This window comes from Trichomycterus rosablanca, chromosome 7 (genome assembly GCF_030014385.1).
Source record: "Trichomycterus rosablanca isolate fTriRos1 chromosome 7, fTriRos1.hap1, whole genome shotgun sequence".
NCBI lineage: Eukaryota > Metazoa > Chordata > Actinopteri > Siluriformes > Trichomycteridae > Trichomycterus > Trichomycterus rosablanca.
Window position 1 is genome coordinate 19,576,828 of NC_085994.1, and position 20,053 is coordinate 19,596,880.

The 20,053-nt window shown below is 42.1% G+C and overlaps 1 protein-coding gene across 1 annotated transcript in view; it reads left to right on the top strand.

Annotated features, from left to right (window-relative positions):
• The first annotated feature begins 976 nt into the window (after positions 1-976).
• traf1 (TNF receptor-associated factor 1) overlaps positions 977-20,053 on the top strand; it is a 33,968-nt gene continuing 14,891 nt past the window's right edge. The window contains exons 1-5 of the mRNA XM_062998482.1: positions 977-1,449; positions 6,528-6,609; positions 12,705-12,803; positions 14,534-14,695; positions 18,842-18,901. Coding sequence (XP_062854552.1) covers positions 1,268-1,449; positions 6,528-6,609; positions 12,705-12,803; positions 14,534-14,695; positions 18,842-18,901 — 585 coding nt within the window. The 5' untranslated portion in view covers positions 977-1,267. The remainder of the gene's footprint in view (positions 1,450-6,527; positions 6,610-12,704; positions 12,804-14,533; positions 14,696-18,841; positions 18,902-20,053) is intronic.

Genomic DNA, 20,053 nt, shown 5'->3' on the forward strand with positions numbered 1-20,053 from the left:
TACTCTATGATCAGGAGGAATACATGATTAAATTACTCACATTTCCAGACATTAAAGTGTCAGTCTTCTTTCATGGCTGGCATGTGCTTCCTTGCGAGTCTTTGTTTCCATGGTTACAACATAAACAAGTGTTACCAAATGATTCCCTACAGAAACCATACACTGTTGCGGTAATGACGATAATGCTGGGGACAGTAATAGTGTAGCGTCGCCACTGGGGGCCGGCACCCAGAAAGCCTTGCGGCAGAGGTACGGCTACTAAGCTCACCGTAGCCGTGTATCCCGTTGTTGGGAGTGGGGTGGCTGCGGTGAGGGTTGGGTAAGTAGCTTATATGTTTGTCTGTTGTATGAATGTATGTGTGTATGAATGGGTGTCTGTCCCTAAACCACTGAGTGAACTGCCAAAGGCAGCTCACTCGCGGCCCTGACGCTATCCTTCCTGCTCGCCGGCGCCACAATATATTGCTCAAAAATATGCATAGGTTGTACAAATATGAAAAAAAAAATTACATATTGTTTCTTTTTAAGTTATTATAAAACTCATATTGTGATTTTTATGATGAATTGATCACTTTTTAGCATTTTATTAGAGCAGAGAAGTTTTAAAGTCTGGGTTGGGGACAAGGCCAAAGTAGCAAAATATTGATGTTTAAATCATCATAATAAATGGAAATCATAATTATTTTGGTATGTAATTTTTTTTAGTGATGCAATGAATGATCTTTTTAATACCTAAAATATTTGTTTTGTAATAAGGTATTTTTAACACAAATTTATAACCTAGGGACGTAAAAGTTCCCCCAATTGAAGAATCACCCATATATCCAGTATATATACTGTATGTGTGTGTGTGAGAGAGAGTGAGAGAGAGAGCTGAAAGGGTTACATTGGGGCTTTCCGCGTGCACGCACGGATGTGACGGTGCTCAGGGCACGAGAGTGTAAAGTGCACGAGAGGAACAGTAGCTAAACAGAACAGAAATGTCAGTTCATACACTTTTTCCCAACAACCGTATCAAAATTTACAAAAAAGCACCCTGGACGAACTGCTGCCTCGCTGAACTAACTGCCTGTGTGTGTGATGGTGTTTTCCGTGATGGAGGGGAAACCCGCGGTCAAATTAACCGGAAAGCGGGTGGTATGATGTGCTATGAGTGATGTTTTTTTCTCTCACACAATACATACATCAGTCAGGAGTAAATAAACGTATGTGCATTAGAGCTACTTGGTGAAACTACACAGCGCTAGAGAAGCCGGACAGAGTCGGAATGGCGGTACCCAGCAGCTGCCCAGGTGAGAACGAGTACCCCTCCGGGTTTCCGAAGAGGATTTGTGATGAGATCCCCGCGCGCAAGTACCTGTGCTCTCACTGCGACTGCGTGCTGAACGGAGCTCACCGGAGCGCGTGCGGTCACCGCTACTGCCTGGCCTGCCTGCACTGGCTCATCAGGTACGTATTGTAACCTTAGTCTGTCTTTACGTTATTAACTCATACTTTTATTGTGATGGGAGGACTGGAGTAACTAAGCTCGTGGTAAAGGTAAGAACATGCAAATCATCTCATAGGCAGTGAGACCAGAGACATTTACATTTATGCCTTTATCCAAAAGACTTACAGTACTGTGACAATATATTATCTAAGCAATTGTGGGTTAAGGGCCTTGCTCAAGGGCCCAACAGTGGCAACATGGGACAGTCATAGCTAGGGTTGCCAACTTTCAGAACTGGAAATAAGTAACACCCTGGGCTGGCAGGTTGGTGGAAGGCATAGGGTGGAGGTTGCTTTGGTGGGTGTTTACACCTATAAAAAATATTACGGGTCTTACACCGTCATAGGAACATTATCAAAATGTTTAATATAGGCTGTTTAACATATATTGTTTTCGCTCTTAATAATAATAATAAATCAGAACCATATTTTAGGCAAAACAACATGGATGAAGAACATCATGTAACATTTTTTCTCAATAGTGCAAACTATTGCAAATTTCACTTTTTAAAAAAAATAAAACCTGGTATTATAAAAATGCTGAACATTTCTCACACTTTTTCATATAAACACACTTTTTTTTTGACTTGTTTAGTTTATGCATTACAGTGGGCACTGTTTGAAATAAACTCATCTGTGTGGCATCTTTTGCTGGCATGTTACTTTTTTGTATTATATTTTGTTAGAATTTCATATCACATATACGCTGTCAATTTGATATTTTCTTCCACAAAGTAATTTTAGTTAACCAAACTAGATTTCTTCTTAGGATAATTTTGCTGTAGTTCAGCTTCTTCCAGTGTGGAAGTCTCAGTCTAATCTGCAGCATTTCTCTCCCATTTATAAAAATACGGAATAAAGCGCGTTCCGTATCGGTTCAATACGGAACACCACGTTTAGTTTCCAAATAAGGAACGATTCAGTGTTTTACGGGACGGTTGGCAACCCTAGTTATAGCCTAGCGGTTAAGGTACTGGAATAGTAAGCAGTAAGTCGTTGGTTCAAACCCCACCACTGTCAGGTTGCCACTGTTGGGTCCTTGAGCAAGGCCCTTAACCCTCAATTGCTCAGACTGTATACCGTAAGTCGCTTTGGATAAAAGCGTCTGCTAAATGCTGAAAATGTACATTTAAAACATGGCAGTGGTGGCCCTTGAACCAGCGACCTTTCGATTACTAGTCCAGTATATTTACATTTTTGGCATTTAGCAGACGCTTTTATCCAATGACTGAACACAATTTTAAACAATTGAGGGTTAAGGGCCTTGCTCAGGGGCCCAACAGTGGCAACTTGGTGGTGGTGAGGCATGAACCGGCAACCTTCTGTTTACTAGTCCAGTACCTTAACCACTGAGCTATCACTGTCCAGTACCTTAACCACTAGGCCTACAATCAAATTCATTAAATCTACAATCAAATTCATTAAATCATTTATTTATGTATGTATTTATGTTGTTTTAGGTGTATTTATTCATGTAGAGGTGTTATTGATATCTAGGATTTGATCTTCTCCACCGTTAGGAGTTTAATTCAGTTCTCCAGTTTCTCCAACCTCCTAAAACATGCGGAAGACGGATTGGCTACTCCTTCTTACACACATAAGTGCTTGTGTGTGTATATGTTTGAAATTAATGTGGCAATCTGGCAACTTCTGCCTTGCATTTAAAGTTTTTCTGGAAAACATGAAAAAGCAAAGTACTAAGACATTTTAAAGAAAAACTGTAACATTTTAATCTGATAACAACCTCAAATATTAAGTCAAAGTAATTTGGGACAGGTTTCTTAAAACAGAGCTGAAGGTGCTTGCTTGTGGTTGCCATTTCTCTGTGAGTTCATCAGAAGGACTCTTGCAACCCTTGGGATTGAAGGTTACATTTTTCCTACCATAGATTCTTACCATAGAATGCTGTAATTGCCAACAATGGCTTGATTGGTTTGTGGTAACTGAATATTTTATTCTGTTGTTCATACTCAGTGTACATAGTGTCCATATACATCAATCAGCATAACGTTATGACCACCTCCTTGTGTCTTCACTCACTGTCCATTTTATCAGCTTTACTTACCATATAGAAGCACTTCGTAGTTCTACAATTACTGACTGTAGTCCATCTGTTTCTCTACATACTTTTTTAGCCTGCTTTCACCCTGTTCTTCAATGGTCAGGACCCTCACTACAGAGTAGGTATTATTTAGGTGGTGGATGATTCTCAGCACTGCAGTGACAATGACATGGTGGTGGTGTGTTGTGCTGGTATAAGTGGTCCACTAACCAAAAATATCCAGCCAACAGCGCCCCGTGAGCAGCGTCCTGTGACCACTGATGAAGGTCTAGAAGATGACCAACTCAAACAGCAGCAATAGATGAGCGATCGTCTCTGAGTTTACATCTACAAGGTGGACCAACTAGGTAGGAGTGTCTAATAGAGAGGACAGTGAGTGGACACGGTATTTAAAAACTCATGCAGTGCTGCTGTGTCTGATCCACTCATACCAGCACAACACACACTAACACACCACCACCATGTCAGTGTCACTGCAGTGCTGAGAATGACCCACCACCCAAATAATACCTACTCTGTAGTGGTCCTGTGGGGGTCCTGACCATTGAAGAACAGCATGAAAGGGGGCTAACAAAGTATGCAGAGAAACAGATGGACTACAGTCAGTAATTGTAGAACTACAGAGTGCTTCTATATGGTAAGTGGAGCTGATAAAATGGACAGTGAGTGTAGAAACGGAGGTGGTTTTAATGTTATGGCTGATCAGTGTATATATACAGTGTATCACAAAAGTGAGTACACCCCTCACATTTCTGCAGATATTTAAGTATATCTTTTCATGGGACAACACTGACAAAATGACACTTTGACACAATGAAAAGTAGTCTGTGTGCAGCTTATATAACAGTGTAAATTTATTCTTCCCTCAAAATAACTCAATATACAGCCATTAATGTCTAAACCACCGGCAACAAAAGTGAGTACACCCCTAAGTGAAAGTTCCTGAAGTGTCAATATTTTGTGTGGCCACCATTATTTCCCAAAACTGCCTTAACTCTCCTGGGCATGGAGTTTACCAGAGCTTCACAGGTTGCCACTGGAATGCTTTTCCACTCCTCCATGACGACATCACGGAGCTGGCGGATATTCGAGACTTTGCGCTCCTCCACCTTCCGCTTGAGGATGCCCCAAAGATGTTCTATTGGGTTTAGGTCTGGAGACATGCTTGGCCAGTCCATCACCTTTACCCTCAGCCTCTTCAATAAAGCAGTGGTCGTCTTAGAGGTGTGTTTGGGGTCATTATCATGCTGGAACACTGCCCTGCGACCCAGTTTCCGGAGGGAGGGGATCATGCTCTGCTTCAGTATTTCACAGTACATATTGGAGTTCATGTGTCCCTCAATGAAATGTAACTCCCCAACACCTGCTGCACTCATGCAGCCCCAGACCATGGCATTCCCACCACCATGCTTGACTGTAGGCATGACACACTTATCTTTGTACTCCTCACCTGATTGCCGCCACACATGCTTGAGACCATCTGAACCAAACAAATTAATCTTGGTCTCATCAGACCATAGGACATGGTTCCAGTAATCCATGTCTTTTGTTGACATGTCTTCAGCAAACTGTTTGCGGGCTTTCTTGTGTAGAGACTTCAGAAGAGGCTTCCTTCTGGGGTGACAGCCATGCAGACCAATTTGATGTAGTGTGCGGCGTATGGTCTGAGCACTGACAGGCTGACCCCCCACCTTTTCAATCTCTGCAGCAATGCTGACAGCACTCCTGCGCCTATCTTTCAAAGACAGCAGTTGGATGTGACGCTGAGCACGTGCACTCAGCTTCTTTGGACGACCAACGCGAGGTCTGTTCTGAGTGGACCCTGTTCTTTTAAAACGCTGGATGATCTTGGCCACTGTGCTGCAGCTCAGTTTCAGGGTGTTGGCAATCTTCTTGTAGCCTTGGCCATCTTCATGTAGCGCAACAATTCGTCTTTTAAGATCCTCAGAGAGTTCTTTGCCATGAGGTGCCATGTTGGAACTTTCAGTGACCAGTATGAGAGAGTGTGAGAGCTGTACTACTAAATTGAACACACCTGCTCCCTATGCACACCTGAGACCTAGTAACACTAACGAGTCACATGACATTTTGGAGGGAAAATGACAAGCAGTGCTCAATTTGGACATTTAGGGGTGTAGTCTCTTAGGGGTGTACTCACTTTTGTTGCCGGTGGTTTAGACATTAATGGCTGTATATTGAGTTATTTTGAGGGAAGAATAAATTTACACTGTTATATAAGCTGCACACAGACTACTTTTCATTGTGTCAAAGTGTCATTTTGTCAGTGTTGTCCCATGAAAAGATATACTTAAATATCTGCAGAAATGTGAGGGGTGTACTCACTTTTGTGATACACTGTATATTTTGCAAGCTTCTCGCAGTCATTATTCATCAGTCAACTGATAACTGACCATCTTGTAGCGTCCTATTAAAATAAAACACATCACTGAGTTTCATATGTACAAGTCAGCATAATTTAATGAGCATGGCATTTATGTACAACAGTAAGATAACATAAACACTGTGAGCAGAAACAGTTCAACGTTCAGAATGTGCAGTAGATTATACAGCAACAAGCGGTCCATTACAAGCATTAACTAAACATGGTTATTATAATGAATAAAGATACAGTCAGTATATTAAAGCTCTTCCTGGCATTATTAGTGCAGTTATTATAAGATGATTAGCAGAATTCTACTTTACATAGCCCTTAGATAACAGTAGAATAGACCCTTGTGGCGCTTGCTCTCTAAATGTGTTTGAACACTCAGCTGGAGCTTGCCTACTGAGGGCGTGAACTCATACTAGCTCTCTCGCAGCTCAAATCAAGCCTCAGCTGTTGGAAATGAATTGAAATTACTTTTTAACCGACAGCATTAATCAAACAATTACTTATTTGTAACTGGGTAATTATAAGCATCCCTGCATTTGAACGCTTGAATTAATATTTGTTTACTTTTTGCCCACAAAACAACAGAAACAACAAAAATCTTGTGTGTACAAAGTGCAAAGAAGATCCTAAACATGATAGCAACGCTGAAGTGCTGACGCTTGACCAGGTATGTACCGGGGTAAACTTGTTTCTTCCTTCACATCTTTTAAAGGGCAAATAGTCATCAGAATTTCCCAAGACAGAAAGTGGGGGTGGATAACATCTCACCACATCAGTGTAAATTCTGAGTACACACACTTAGAATTCAAATCAACTGCAGTTGTTGTCTAGCGCAGTGGTCCCCAACCACCGGGCCGCGGACCGGTACCAGTCCGTGGGTCATTTATTACCGGGCCGCACAGAAAGAATACATACATGGTGACGCATGAAAAACCGAACCGTCTCCGACTGACTGGCTCGAGCTATTATAAAGGCGGGTGCCGTCGCGATCGCGGAAAAGTGTATTGACGCACAGGGAAATCATTTCCTTTTTCTTTTTCTTTTTTTTTCCCTTTTCTCCCCCTTTAGCGCACCCAATTGTTCAATTTGCATCGTGCTTCCTCTCTGTCTATGCCGAACCCTGCCCGGACCGAGGAGATCGAAGCTAACCCATATCCCCTTCGAAACATGGGCAGCAGCCGGATGCATTTTTGCCACTCACACATTGATGAGTGTTGTGCCACCTAGCGTTGCATGCAGAGAGACATACCCTAAGGGCACTCTTCCTCATCTTTGAGCAGGCGCCTCTAATCAGCCGGCAGAGGTCGTAATCGCATTCTGACAGAGAGAGACCCACATCCGGTTCTTTGTCCCATCCCCCAACTGAGCAACCGGCCAATCGTTGCTCATACAGCCGCCCAGCCTCGAACCGGTGAGGCAGAGCTGGATTCGATACGAGGTACTCAGAATCCAGCTCTGGTTGCAGCGTGTTTTTTTACCGCTGCGCCACCTGTTAGCACATGTTAGGTAGGGTGCACATGTTCAACATAAAGCCCAGCTCCTTCAGATTTCTTCATTAAACATTAACATTAAAACCACCTCCTTGTTTCTACACTCACTGTCCATTTCATCAGCTCTACTTACCATATAGAAGCACTAGTTCTACAATTACTGACTGTAGTCCATCTGTTTCTCTGCATGCTCTGTTAGCCCCCTTTCATGCTGTTCTTTAATGGTCAGGACTCTCCCAGGACCACTACAGAGTAGGTATTACTTGGGTGATGGATCATTTTCAGCACTGCAGTGACACTGGTGTGTTAGTGGCAGCGTCCTGTAACCACTGATGAAGGTCTCGAAGATGACCAACTTACACAGCAGCAATAGATGAGCGATCGTCTCTGACTTTACATCTACAAGGTGGACCAACTAGGTAGAAGTGTCTAATAGAGTGGACAGTGAGTGGACACGGTATTTAAAAACTCCAGCAGCGCTGCTGTGTCTGATCCACTCATACCAACACAACACACTACCACCATCAGTGTCACTGCAGGGCTGAGAATGATCCACCACCTAAATAATACCTGCTCTGTGGGGATCCTGACCATTGAAAAACAGGGTGAAAGCAAGCTAATAAAGTATGTAGAGAAACAGATGGACAACAGTCAGTAATTGTAGAACTACAAAGTGCTTCTATATGGTAAGTGGAGCTGATAAAATGGACAGTGAGTGTAGAAACAAGGAGGTGGTTTTAATGTTATGGCTGATCAGTGTATAACCAAACTGTATATCTACATTTAAAAGCACACCTATACAGTTTCAACTTTGGTCATCTTGTATCACCTGTAAACATTTGGCTCAAGGCAGAAACACATCCTGAACAGGATAAAGCCATCACAGGGCATCACACACTTACCTTTTATTATTCACACCTAGGGGAAATTAGATTCTACCTACTGGCATGGTTATTGCAGGTGGAAGGAAACTGGAGTAACCAGAAAAAAATCTCTTTCCTCACAGACAGGGAACAGAGATGAGAATTGAACCCATTTCAATTGACCTTTGTTGCTCGAGCACACAATTATCCAGAATGTCATTTATTCATGTAGCATTAAAATGATGCTGCAGTTCGGTACTACAGCTGATGCCTAGCATCAGTGATTCTGAGCTTGTGCTTAGATGATTTGCTATGGAAACCCAATGCGTAAAGCTTTTAATGAATAGTTCTGGTGCTGGTACATTCCTAGAAATATCTTGCTACAGGGGAAATTACAAGGTTTGATGGATAGTACAACGTGGGCTCCGAAATACCCAGACAAGCATTTGTCAAAACAAACTGTTCATTGCTGCATCTACAAAAGCAAGTTAAGGCTGTAATGTGCAGGGAAAGCCACATGTCAACAATGTTAAAAAACACAGCCAACTTATGGACTAATGAATGAGGCACTCATAGAAATAGATTTGTTTATGCATTTTCTCCTTTTCAATTACGCAATTGCATTACGCTTCCTCTCCACTGATGCCAGTCCTCGCCCTGATTGACGAGAGTGCGACTGACACATGCCCCCTCCGACACGTGTGCAGTAGCCGACTGCATCTTTTCACCTGCACGAGGCGAGTCCATAAGCGGATCAGCCTTGTGTACGGATAGCCACACCCTGATCAACGCATTATCCCTCGACTCTGTGGTCGTAATTGTCTCAGTTATGAGTACCCTATCCGGCTCCCACTCAGTATGAACAACAGCCAGTCGTTGTTCGTGTAGGCGCCCAGCCCAGCCGGATGGCAGAGCTGAGTTTCGAAAAACACAGACAACTTATGGACTAATGAATGAGGCGCTCAGGTAGCGCTGCGGTAAAACACGCTAGCACACCAGAGCTGACATTTCAAACTCGTCGGTTCAAAGCTCAGCTCTGCCATCTGGTAGGCTGGGCGCCTACACGAACAACGACGGGACCTAATAACTGATGCAATTACGACCTCTGCTGGCTGACTGATGACGCCTGCACAGAGACGAGGGATAATGAGGATCAGGTGTGGCTCTCCTTACACAAAGCTGATCCACATATGAACTCGCCTCATGCAGGTGAAAAGATGCAGTCGGCTACTGCACACGTGTCGGAGGAGGCGTGTGTCCGTCTCGGCTCTCCTCAACCAGGGTGGAGATCAATATCAGTTGAGGGGAAGCATAATGCAATCAGGTCATTGGATACAACTAGATTGGGAGGAAAATGGAATGGAATGGTGAAAATGCATATTGTGAATTGTCAAGCTGACCGTTTAGATCATATTATAGATCATATTTAAAAAAATTGATCCTGTGTTCTACAGGCCAAAAAAGGAAACCACTGTCCAGATTGCTATCTGTACAAAGCTCAACAGCCAGTGTCTGTCATCATATGGGGTGTATTAGTGCCATGGTTAATTTGCATGAATCTTTGGCCACCATTAATGCTTAACATCTTGCAACAGCATATGCTGCCCTTTAAACATCTGTTTAATGACAACACCTATTCACACCCTGCATGTGTTACAACAGCATGGCTGCGTAATCAGACTGCTGGACTGGCCTCCAGTAATACACTGTAAAGTGCAAAACATGACAATGAGGGCCTAGTATGGTCGTGCATATGAAGACTTGCTTAATAAAATAATGGCAAAGAATCCTGACTTGAAAATTAAAACTAATTAATTGTTTGCTTTAGTATACATTTAAAATGTGTTGTGGGCAACCCATCTGTAATGAGCCTAGAAATACAAAAAAGGCGAGTTCGTATGCGGATCAGCCTTGTGTACGGAGAGCCACACCCTGATCAACGCATTATCCCTCGACTCTGTGGTCGTAATTGTCTCAGTTATGAGGTCCCTATCCGGCTCCCACCCCGTATGAACAACAGCCAATCGTTGTTCGTGTAGGCGATGAGTTTGAAAAGTCAGCTCTGGTGTGCTAGCATGTTTTGTCGCTGTGCCACCTAAGTGCCTTAATAGATGTTTTTACTTATAGTTGACCATCACTAGCAGAACATAAATTTGATAAGCTAACTTGGAACAGAGTGTTTTGGTAGCACAACGGTCTATTAAGCCTTTAGTCCACTGGTCATCTACATTGACATGATTATCTAAGTCGAAAGATTGGTGTCTTTGTTTGTCATATTTCTGCCTTGCGCTCAGTGTTACCCAATGAAACTAGACCCACCAAAACCCTGATCAGGTAGTTAATAAAATTAAATGATTTGAACAATGCCCATCTGTCTTGTTTAGAATTTATTTAGTTTAGAAATATCTAAATGGATTAGCAGTTACATATTTGAAAGCCTGATCAAGTGCTGCTTTATTGAAAGTCTCCAGGATGAAGCACAATTACACACCATAATTTAGAACCTCTCTTCCAATTAACCTTAATTTGGAACCAGCTTTAAACAGCAGCTAAAAACATTTTAATTTAGCCTTATTCATTTTATTGTTGTTATCTATTTTATTGCTACCACTTTATTAAACAAACACTTACTTTAAATTGTATTGTTGTTATCTATTCTTTTAGTACCATTTAATTACACTAACACTTTCTTTGAATTTCATTGTACTTATATATTTCATTACTATAATTTTATTAAACAAACACTTTCTTTCAATTTTTCTCATTTTGCTTTTATAGTTTTGCATACAGGATTTAATGTTTCATTAAATTTTATTGTAAAGCACTTTAAACTACATTTCATCTGTATGAAAGGTGCTATATAAATATATAAATTAAGTTTTGATGTCTGTTAAGAAATCCTGGCCCACAATTGACATTCCAGTTCACCCTTAGGCTTTTCTTTTGGGTTAAGGTCAGGACTTGCAATTTACTGGAGTTTATCCACACTAAGCTTGTCAAACCATGTCTTCATGGACCCCACTTGGAGGACAGGGCACAGTCAAGTTAGAAAAGAAATTGGGCTGTCATTCTGTGGGGTGTAACTTCAGTTTAAGTAACTACAGATTTCATTTCATATTTATATTTTGCCAAGGCTTGGGGATGATTTCCCCAGGAATCACTGAGAGCATTGCAGTAACACACCCCAGACAGGACGCCACTCTATCGCAGGGTCTCTTTTCTCCCGGGCTTAGCCAATTATGTTTATCTAGATGCTCGACTGGCTGATAGCACCACTTCGGATTCAAACCCTGGATTCCAGTAGCAGTGGGCTAGTGAAATTTACCTCTGCACCACCTTAGCATCCTTTATTACAGACAGTTCATCCACACGCCCTCTTATACTTACTTAAATCTGGATTTAAATCAGTTACTAAAGTGTCTGAATACACTGATCAGCCATAACATTAAAACCTCCTTGTTTTTTACACTTACTGTCCATTTTATCAGCTCCACTTACCATATAGAAGCACTTTGTAGTTTTACAATTACTGACTGTAGTCCATCTGTTTCTCTACATACCTTTTTAGCCTGCTTTTGCCCTATTCTTCAATGGTCAGGACCACCACAAGAACACCACAGAGCAGGTATTATTTAGGTGGTGGATCATTCTCAGCCCTGCAGTGACACTGACATGGTGGTGGTGTGTTAGTGTGTGTTGTGCTGGTATGAGTGGATCAGACACAGCAGCGCTGATGGAGTTTTTAAATACCGTGTCCACTCACTGTCCTCTCTATTAGACACTCCTACCTAGTTGGTCCACCTTGTAGATGTAAAGTCAGAGATGATCACTCATCTATTGCTGCTGTTTGAGTTGGTCTTCTTCTAGACCTTCATCAGTGGTCACAGGGTGCTGCCCACGGGGTGCTGTTGGCTGGATGTTTTTGGTTGGTGGACTATTCTCAGTCCAGCATTGACAGTGAGGTGTTTAAAAACTCCATCAGCATTGCTGTGTCTAATCCACTCATACCAGCACGACACACACTAACACACCACCACCATGTCAGTGTCACTGCAGTGCTGAGAATGATCCATCACCTAAATAATACCTACTCTGTAGTGGTCCTGTGGGGGTCCTGACCATTGAAGAACAGGGTGAAAGCAGGCTTAAAAAGTATGTAAAGGAACAGATGGTTTGCAGTCAGTAATTTTAGAAAGTAATTCTACAAAGTACTTCTATATGGTAAGTGAAGCTGATAAAATGGACAGTGAGTGTAGAAACAAGTATGTAGAGATTTGGATAAATGCCATTTAAAGGGAAACGGATATATTACAAAGCCAGTTAAGTTCTTAATGAACCCAGGTTTTGGTTACTCACCATTATTTCCAGAAAATTCATCACATAATTTCCCTTTTTTTTTGTCACTGCAGTTTTTCAACGATGTAGCCATCACTAAAGAGATCTTGGAGCTGGGAGTGCACTGTGTTAACCCCGGCTGTTCGTGGAGGAGCACCCTCAAGGACTTTGAGGTACTTTCCTCTGTCTAAAAAGTGACGCAAACTTATTGTCAGCTCTGACTGCTGGGGAGATTTTCAGATGATCGTGACTAAAGATACAACCAGTTTTTTGCAAAGGGATTTTAATGCTGACAGCCCACTTTTTAGTAGCAATCGTTGTGCTTTCGTTTTCTTCAAAAGTGCTTTAGAAAAGTGCCTGAAGTGATTCTTTAAAAACACACATAAGCTGTACACAAAGCAAATACAAGGGATCTTCAAAAAGTGTCCGCACTTTTATATTTCGGTTGGAAACGGTGAGGGTGGGAGGAGTAGTAATTGGTTATGTCTACAAGACTGAAAGAGAGCTCATAGTCTGGATTGAGCGCCATCTGATTTCCACTTTTTTGGACCGCTCAAAGAAGCTTTAAGGGGTAGAAGATTTTTATGTGGTGATGGTGTGAATGCAGCAGTGCATCAGTGGCTACGCTCTCAACCAGAAACTTGTTTTGCTAATGGCATTAAAAAGTTGGTACGACGCTGGAAAAAATGCAATAAAAAGCACCGAGTTTCTGAACTCCCGGGTTTGAGGCCCGGTGTTGCCACCGGTTGGCGGGCATAATTGGCAGTGCCTGCAGCAGATACAAATTGGCCACCATATCTGCAGGGTGGGGACCGGACTATGTGTGAGTGGGTGGGTCTTCATACGCTGTGTAAGGACCCTGATTGGCAGAAGAGACGCCTGTGCAGGAAGCACGGACGAGAAGAGGAGGGCTGTACATGTGTAAAGAAGGCGTGGGCAGCGGCGTGCTCTCCTTGGATGCAAATCTGGAGTCTGTCAGCAGCGGAGGACAAATTGGATCCACTAAATCGGGAGGAAAAATGGGGAGAAAGATGCATTAAAAGGTGATTATGTAGAAAAGTGATGTCATTTGTTTTTGATTTTTTTTAATAAATAGAGTTTTAAAAAAGGGTGGAAAATTTTTGAAGAATCCTTGTATAAAGCAAAATTAATAGATATTAATGGATAATTTGCAGACCAGAAATATAGCTCATTTAGTCCTTTGATTAAGGGCTTAGAATAAATACTCAACTCTTGAGAAGTAAGCGAATACATTAATAGATTTTCCAGCCTTATATCAAATAAATGCAAAAAAGCTGGACTGAGTACTACTCACTCACTTTCTTAACCGCTTATCCAGTTAGGGTTGCAGGAGGGTGCTGGAGCCTATCCCAGCTTTTCAATGGGCGCAAGGCACACAGTAACACCCTGGATGGGGCGCCAGTCCATTGCAGGGCAGACACACACACACACCATTCACCTATAGGGCAATTCAGAGTCTCCAATTAACCTGACTGCATGTTTTTTGGACTGTGGGAGCAAACCGGAGCTCCCAGAGGAAACCCATGCAGACACGGGGAGAACATGCAAACTCCACACAGAAAGGACCCGGACCACCCCACCTGGGGATCGAACCCAGGATCTTCTTGCTGTGAGCCTCCCCTGAGTACTACTGCTTAGATGTTATATATGTGCCTAAACATCATTAGCTCCTTCTATAAATATTCTACAAACCTCTTCTCCTCTTTAACAACAAAGCACTCATGGTTTTTATTTCGTGTACTCTAGTATTAGAGTTGCTTTTAATGCTAGCTATTGCTTCTCCTTTCATCCTCATGGCTATAACATACACCTGGATAAATTAGGATGGGTTTACTTCAATTTACTTTTTTTTTTTTATTAAAACCTGTAAACCTTCTTTCAGGAACACCAGAGTCAATGTGAGTACGCCCTTATTCCCTGCAATGTCGGCTGTGGATTAATGGTCTTGAGGAAGACATTGGCCACTCATCTGGAGCAAGGATGTCCTAATAATAAGACATTATGCCCTAGATGTTCAAACTCCCTGACCCCCTCTGAACTGCAGGTAAGGAAGCTCATTAGGCCTTTAATACATTTCTACCTGAAATAACAATAAACTCAGTGTTTTTTAATTGTTAGTACTGCTCATGTTGTCATACATACATACATAGATAATGTATAGAAGAATAGGAGAAGTATGCCTTTATTTGTCATATACTGTATGCATACACCGATCAGCCATAACATTATAACCACCTCCTTGTTTCTATACTCACTGTCCATTTTATCAGCTTCACTTTCCATATAGAAGCACTTTGTAGCTCTACAATTACTGACTGTAGTCTGTCTGTTTCTCTGCATGCTTTGTTAGCCCCCTTTCATGCTGTTCTTCAATGGTCAGGACCCCCACAGGACCACTACAGAGCAGGTATTATTTGGGTGGTGGATCATTCTCAGCACTGCAGTGACACTGACATGGTGGTGGTGTGCTAGTGTGTGTTGTGCTGGTATGAGTGGATTAGACACAGCAGCGCTGATGGAGTTTTTAAACACCTCTGTCACTGCTGAACTAAGAATAGTCCACCAACCAAACATATTCAGCGAACAGCGCCCCGTGAGCAGCGTTTTGTGACCACTGATGAAGGTCTAGAAGATGACCAACTCAATCAGCAGCAATAGATGAGCGACCGTCTCTGACTTTACATTTACAAGGTGGACCAACTAGGTAGGAGTGTCTAATAGAGTGGACAGTGAGTGGACACGGTGTTTAAAAACTCCATCAGCGCTGCTGTGTCTGATCCACTCATACCAGCACAACACACACTAACACACCACCACCATGTCAGTGTCACTGCAGTGCTGAGAATGATCCACCACCCAAATAATACCTGCTCTGTAGTGGTCCTGTGGGGTCCTGACCATTGAAGAACAGGGTGAAAGCAGGCTAAAAAAGTATGTAGAGAACAGATGGACTACAGTCAGTAATTGTAGAACTACAAAGTGCTTCTCTATGGTAAGTGGAGCTGATAAAATGGACAGTGAGTGTAGAAACAAGGAGGTTTTAATGTTATGGCTGATCGGTGTATACAGATGTATAGTACAACGAAATTCTTTTTCTCGCATATCCCAGCTTGTTTGGAAGTTGGGGTCAGAGCGCAGGGTCAGCCATTATATGGCGCCCCTTGAGCTAAGAGGGTAAAGGGCCTTGCTCAAGGGCCCAACAGTGGCAAGTACTCTCAACTTTTTGATGGATAGTCCAATGCTCTACCCACTAGGCTAGCACTCTCCTTATGAATACCAGAGAGCAGAAGTTACCTTGACATTTGGACTTTCCAATTTTGTATTTGAACCTTTATATTTCTCTGTAAAGGCAGAAAAAAAATCAAGCATCAGACTTCAGTCATGGAGCAATACCCACTGTTAGAGTAAAAACTATTAAATGCATTTTTAATTGGGTTGCCAGACGTGTGAATGCCAATCTTTTAATCTAAACCCCTGGCAAGTTTACTCCTTGGCATGGTGTCCATTCTATACCTTTGCATACAACACATACTATATTCTTAGACATGTGAGTAATTTATGCTAAACTATATTCACCAGTGACATATATTGTAAGAGGTCACTTCTTTTATGCCAGGTGTAGCATTCATCTGCAAAAACTGAAAATCCACCCAATTTGCAAAGTGCTTAATCAAGATAGGTTGATAACGTGGCTAAAACCCCACTAATAAGGGTAATGCAACAATAAACAGGTGGCCGAAACAAAGTGACAAATGAATTCACATCAAACATACACAGCCTGCAACGGAGAGAAGGAATAAAAAAGGGATAACGCAAAAATGAAAACTGGATTTGAAAATATGGCAGGCTAGTCAGACTGCCTGTGAGAACCCAGTCCTCATTAAAAAGAGGAAAGAAAGAAAATCCAGAACAAGCTGGGGACAGCAATGTACGAGTGGCATCCCTTCCCATGAACTGGCACAGCGTGCACCCACTTCAGAAAAAGGCTGTCACGTGACCTCTGGAGCAGCTCTCTCTGTCAGGGTGGTTCCCTTGTGATGACGAAAAGGGCTGCAACACCAGCCGAGTTACCAGAAAGACACAAAATATGCTGGCATCATAAGACAGCAGAAAACTGGACCAGGTTTAAAAAGGAAAGCATGGAGGTTACTAATTGCAGATGTGCCAGATGTCGATCAAATTACTTACCTATATTTTTATTAAGCGTGTATTGCCTTCTAATCATTTAAATATCATAAAATAGATACCAGCTAATGTGTCACGATTCCAGCCTCTCTGTGATCCTAGAGCTCCTGAGCTCCCAGAGCATGTGGAGTTTATGTGCCACGCCCTTCTCTCCAGGAGAGCACTCACAGTGTAGAGACAACGCCCCTTTTTTGATTGGTCCTCTCTGCTAATTAGCTCCATCTGCCCCTCATCTGAGGGTATATAAGAGGGGAGCTGGGAAATAGCCTTTGGAGTCATTTAGTTTGTTCCTCGCTCCTTGTTCCTCGCTCCTTGTTCCTCGCTCCTTGTTCCTCGCTCCTTGTTCCTCGCTCCTTGTTCCTAGTTCCTTGTTCCTAGTTCCTAGCTGCTTGTTCCTAGCTCCTTGTTCCTTGCTCCTTGTTCCTAGCTCCTTGTTCCTAGCTCCTTGTTCCTTGCTCCTTGTTCCTAGCTCCTTGTTCCTTGCTCCTTGTTCCTAGCTCCTTGTTCTTTGGTCCTAGCTCTTTGTTCCTAGCTCCTAGCTCCATGTTCCTAGCTCCATGTTCCTAGCTCCATGTTCCTAGCTCCATGGTCCTAGCTCCATGGTCCTAGCTCCATGGTCCTAGCTCCATGGTCCTTGTTCCTAGCTCCTGTTATTTTGATTTGATCTGGTCTGTCCGTTTGCCTGATTCTGTCCGTCTGTCTGATTCTGTCCATCTGTCCGTCCGTCAGCCAATGCCTTTGTTTGTAAGCTCTGTTAAGTCCTGTTTAGTCTGTTTAGCCCAGTTTAGCCTGTTTAGTCCTGTCTAGTTCATGTTTAGCTTTAGTTAGATTAGCATTGTATATTTAGTTTAGCATTTAGCTTAGTTTATGTGTGTTTAGCTTGGTTAGCATTTAGCATAGGTCGTTTGTCTTGTCCTAACCCGTCTTGTGTAAACCCTGTCTTGTTACCTTGTTTTTTCTTATCGTTAAATGCTTTTGTTTATACGTCTTTGCACGTGTGTCCGCCCCCTCTTGTCTTGTCATAGCCCAATAAGTGTTACATAATGACAAATTTGTGTGCTACATTATGGCCTGTCGTACGTTAAAGTATCTAAGCAGATGTGTCCAAATGAAAAGTGAAGCTGTTTTTTTTCATACAGCCTTTTTCTGTAGAAAATTGGAACCAGCCCCACCTATGACATTGAGGAATATTAAACGTGCAAAACGTATTGTACGTATTCTATTAGTTTTAATAAGTATCTTATTCAATACATTTAGAACAGTGCAATTACTTCTAAGCCAAAGATTTCACAGAATTCTATTCTCATCCATGGTCTTTCTCAAAGAGCTGCTGTATCTGCATTAGCCAGACAGTTTGGGGGCGGTCTGACCTTGCTGAAACCCATGAGGTTTCCCTAAGCCCTGGACTCTTCAAAGCCATCCATACCCACTGATCCCTGCGCTCATGGATACAGATTAGAGAAGGAAAAGAGCAAAAATATAAAAAAAACTACTTTAACCTTAGGAGTCTTACATGTATTTAATTCTCACTTAAAAAGTGCACTAGACTTTTAATGGCTAAAACTTTTTACATTTTTAAATGCAGTAGGGACACTGGAAAATGATATCAAACACTATTTAGAGACAGAAAGAATAGCACAGTGGCTAAGTGGGTAGCACTGTCGCCTCACAGCAAGAAGGTCCTGGGTTTGATCCCCAGGTGGGGCGGTCCAGGTCTTTTCTGTGTGGAGTTTGCATGTTCTCCCCGTGTCTGCGTGGGTTTCCTCCGGGTGCTCCGGTTTCCTCCTACAGTCCAAAGACATGCAAGTGAGGTGAATTGGAGAAACAAAATTGTCCATGACTGTGTGTGATATAACCTTGTGAACTGATGAACCCTGTGTAATGAGTAACTACCATTCCTGTCATGAATGTAACCAAAGTGTAAAACATGACGTTAAAATCCTAATAAACAAACAAACAAACAAAGCATCAGGGGTATTCAATTTGTTGAATGTGTGTTTCACAGAAACATCTGTGTCCAAGTGCAAAAGAAAAGAAACAAGCAAAAGTTGAAAAACGTCAGAAGGTAAGTTGCGTACTTGTATAAATTCTTAAAAAACTATGGATTATGGATGGCCTCTCAGGGGGCGCAGTGGTAAAACACGCTAGCACACCAGAGCTGGGATTTTGAGTACATCATATCAGATCTCAACTGGGCTGGGCAGCTACATGAACAACGATCGGCTTGTTGTTCATACAGGGTGGGAAGCCAGATAGAGACCTCATAACTGATGTAATAACGACCTTTGCGGGCTGATTGATGGCGCCTGCACAGAGGCCGGGGATAATGCGTTGATCAGGGTGTGGCTCTCCGTACACAAAGCTGATCCGCATATGAACTCGCCTCGTGCAGGTGAAAAGATGCGGTCGGCTACTGCACACCTGACTACTGTGTCAGTCTCGCTCTCCTCAGTCAGCAGTGGAGATCAGCATCAGTGCATTGCATTACGAGAGGAAACGTAATTGGATAAGGCTAGATTGGAAAGAAAATTGAAGGGAAAAAATGCAAAAAAAAAAAGGCATTATATGACATTAAATGAAATATGAATCAGCAATTTTCCATATTAGACCAATCAAATGAAGAGCCAAACTAAATTTAACACACTTGTTTCTAGGGCTGCAACTAACGATTATTTTAGTAGTCGACTAATCTGACGATTATTTTTCGATTAGTCGACTAGACTATTTATGTCATACCCTCCATCTCTGCCTTAACATAACAAAACTCTGTTATGTTATTTAAGTTCTAATATCAAATTAAAATAATGACCCATGAAACATGAATTTGAAACTTAAGCTTGATAGTTTAATTAAATATATTTGAAACATTAATACACAATCACAATAAAAAAATCAGTTAAATAAGAAAGCTTTGGACAGCATTAGGAGCTGTTATGTTTCAGAAGTTATCACTCTGGAAGTCAAAAACATTTATAACATGTGGTTGAGAAACATGTGAATGCTGTCTGTGAGGACCTCAGCCATTTGAGGGGTGCATGACCCTCTTCTCTTCTCATCCACACTCCATTGCTTAGTTTTATTAATAGAATGAGCAAAAGAGAAAGCTGTATTAACTATCACAAACTGAAGGCTATGTATCATAGTTTATTACAAATAGTGTACTGGCTATGCCAACTAAACCATAACAGGTTAAATATCTTAACTGAATTATCTGCTG